The 3,718-nt window shown below is 30.0% G+C and overlaps 1 protein-coding gene across 2 annotated transcripts in view; it reads left to right on the forward strand.

The window, feature by feature from the left end:
• The window catches only part of LOC106460097 (FYVE, RhoGEF and PH domain-containing protein 4-like), a 132,139-nt gene that overhangs the window by 105,641 nt on the left and 22,780 nt on the right, over window positions 1–3,718 (forward strand). For both annotated transcript variants that reach the window (XM_013919779.2, XM_013919778.2), the window contains exons 10-11: window positions 1,897–2,081; window positions 3,085–3,115. In XM_013919779.2, the coding sequence (XP_013775233.1) occupies window positions 1,897–2,081; window positions 3,085–3,115 (216 nt within the window). The remainder of the gene's footprint in view (window positions 1–1,896; window positions 2,082–3,084; window positions 3,116–3,718) is intronic.

Consider the following 3,718-nt stretch of genomic DNA (forward strand, 5'->3'; position numbering starts at 1 on the left):
ATGTAATATAAAAGTACTTTAAAAAGTTAATATTGTATGAAGTGGTCCATGAACTTTTGGGATCAGAAATAGCTGGCCCTTAGATGAAAAAAGGTAGGAACCACCAAGACAGAAGACAGTCCAATAGAGACCTGGCCAATAACCTGACTTCAGGTTCAGGTGTCCAAGTCACCCTAAGAATAACAAGAAATACTCAGTACAGCCTCAATAAACAGGTAATTGCATTGAAACCTTTGTTGTAGAAAAGCATGCAATGAAAAGAAAGGTTGAAATCCATAATGGAAATTAAATAGTGGCATGAGCATGCTCTGAGAGAAGAAATGAGGACAGTATCACTACTAAAGTACAACAGCTCAAATGAAACATAAGGTGAATCTATGTAGCTTTCAGGTACTCTAATGGTATTGAAGACTTAGTGAAAATTTGATACACTGATAGCAGATCCTAGTACACTATGACATTCCATTGGGAATGTGCCTAATTAGTCAGAGCTTTGTGTTTCAGCACAATAATGATCCTAAGCACGTGATCAATATGGTAAAAACCTACTAGGAGGGAAAATTGGCAGATAGAACACTAAACTTCCTGCCTTAGCTTGCCCAGATCTTGGATCTGAACATGACTGAGTGAATTTGAAACTACATGGATAAAGAGATCAAGAGACAACCAACAAACCTTGAAAACTGTTTGATAAACTACAAGTATTTAAAGGAATATTTTTATTTACTTACTTTCATCAAAGAAGTCTACTACAGCATACTGACCAGGTTTCCTGTTAATATTTGTATGCTGTCATTATGATTCAGTCTATTGTAAGTCTGTAGATCTAATTAAACTTCTATGAAACAGATTTCTGTCTTCTTTCATGGATGTTTCCAATGTGAAGCTGAGGATCAGTGTGTAATTATTTGAAATCAGTCTGGTTGTAAGTGTGTGTTTTTAGTGATTAAGGGGTTAAGTATTCAATTACATAACATATGAAAAAGCATATTGATATATATAAATGGACAAAAATTAAATTCTAACTGTAGGACATTTTGCAAAATTAAATCAGTTTTTCTGAGTGAAAAAGTAAAATATAGATTTGAATTAGATATCTTAATATTAAAATGATCAGTTACTTTTTCTTAAATACACAAAATGCCTATTTTTGTACCATTTTTCAGTAAAGTGTATTGAAAGTTATTTGTCTGTAATTGAAAATTACTTTTAATAACATCTTTATTTCAATAAACATTTAAATTAAGGCTTTTAAACATGAGAAATTAAAATCATGATGCCCTAATAACTTTCTCACCATCAGTCACATCTGTTAAAGTTGAAATAGTTATTTTGATGGTTACTGCTCTTAAAATGGCTAACCACTATAGTTTTGCACTTTAATTGTCAATTTTTTTCATTTTGTAGTAATTCATGAAATATGCTTTAAATATCAACATTATTGCTTATCAGCTAACTGTGAACTAACTTAACATGAAGTTTTGTATCTTTTTGCAAAATGCACATTTGATTTTATCTCTTGTTCGGCATAATGATCACTTGATCATAGCTTGCACTCCCAAAGGATCAGTTATATCAGTAAGGAATCTATCTACAAAAACTACATATACATATATGTGCTCTTCATTAATATTTAACCCTAATTACCTTTAATTGGTAACTCTATGCATCGTTTCTTCTGTGTTATTTCAAGTAGCTAAAATATTTTGAAAAATGGTAATGGGATTTTCTTTTTAACAGTTGTTTATCTCACACTTAGTTATTTAATTTAATTTATGATATTCACTAGTAAAGAGAATTAACAATTTAAAGAAAAATTTGAACTAATCAATTCAAACAAAAGGTTATATAAAAAATACTTTACTTAAATTGTGTGTATATATTTTTTCCCAACAGTTCAATGATCTCTTGTTACTATGTAGTCAGCGTTTAATATCAAACAGAGTAGTTTCTGGCCCATGTTTCCGAGTGAGGGCTAGACTGAGTGTTGAGGGTCTTGTGATAGAGGAAGGTGACAACCTTGAAACAGCTAATACGTTTTATGTCCGCAGCACTGGAAGGTCTATTGAGCTCTACACACAGTAAGAAATAAAACAGTCTTTGTTCTTTGGCACTAACTAAAGTTAAGCTTCTAAGTTTGATGCTTAGTGTATTCTGTGCTTCTGAGGAACCTAAATGCAGCAAATAAAAAAAATTTTAATATTGCTTACCATTTCTGTGGTAATTTAGAGGTAGACATTCAAATGATGTAGATTTTATAATAAGCAACTTCAAAAATAAATTTTAAGTAAAATATTGTTTCAAAGGATTCTGAAGATGGAAAGGTTAACCTCAAATAAAATCCACTCTTGTTTCATTAATGAAACAAAAAATAAGAGTGTATTACTAATTTCAATTCAAACTTTTTAAAATGCATGGTATATGTATCAAATTGTCAAATAAGCTTTAACAAAACAGTGTAAGAGTTAAAAGTTAAAATTTGCTCCATTGGTTTTCAACCAATGACTGAAAGTACAACTTTGATTTTTAGTACATGATAATATTGAAGAAATTGCAAGGATACAAGTATGAATACTTTTGCCAAGTTACTAGTGAAACTTTGAAAAATATTGTACTGCATTTTAAAGCCAGCCTGGTTTTGGGAGAAATGTTTTCAGTCTGTGTAATTCATCATTTATTTCTATATTAAACATAGCCTAAGAGTAGTATCAAAACATTAAGATCAAAGGTGAACATTGAATCATAGTTTAATTTCACCAGCAGTGTAATTTTGTTTTTACTTTCTAATTCTAGAAAGAAGTATAGATATGTTATGCAAGTTTTTGTTGTTGGTGGTGGTGTTGTTAAGCTCAAAGCTATATGGCAGGCTATATGTGCTATGCTCATCACAAATATCAATATCTGTTTTTTAACATTATAAGTCTTAAACCTTACTGCTGAGCCCATAGGAGTATCTTATGTCAATGTGCTTCTAAAAAGAAAATGTTTTATAATGTATTGAACTCTGATTTTTAAAGTGTGCAAATAACACATTGTTTTTCCTTTCTTTGAGCAATTGATCTTAAACTTTTAATTTTTGGTCAGGACTCCAGAGGACAAAATGGCATGGATGGAGGTAAAAACCATATTTTAATGTTCTACTTTTTTAATTTAATTAATTGAGTTTGAAAATTTTCATGGAGACTAGTCGTATCCTGAAAGCATTTTAAATTAAAAAATGCTTAACCTGCAAGATAATTTCATCCTTACTCACATAATTCTCTTTATTACTTATTCATTTTGAAAGTACAAATAATTCAATTGGCAAGAGGCATATGTATTTTTGTGTAGCTTTACTTGTCATAATGTTCTTTTGCCAAGATGACATGTATGTTAATGTAACTGATGCATAGTGTATGTCCAAATTAATGGATCAACTATGAAATGTATAGTGTATGTCTGCATCTGCATTTCAGTTATTGAAATAAAATGTGTTAAGAATAATCTGAACAACCATTCTTGAAAGTATTCATTTCAGAAATTTTCTTCATGTTTAACACAAATATATATAAAAAAAAGTAAGCTCTAACCTTATCATTGAACAGTTAAGGGTATTTTGTGAATTTTTTAGAATTCTATTTTATAGAATCAACAGTTATTATACAAATTAATTATTTATTGAAAATTACACCTTAATGTTTATTGTCTAGGGTGATATCTTTGGGGTGTCTAGGGTGAA

This window comes from Limulus polyphemus, unplaced genomic scaffold (assembly GCF_000517525.1).
Source record: "Limulus polyphemus unplaced genomic scaffold, Limulus_polyphemus-2.1.2 Scaffold707, whole genome shotgun sequence".
Lineage (NCBI taxonomy): Eukaryota > Metazoa > Arthropoda > Merostomata > Xiphosura > Limulidae > Limulus > Limulus polyphemus.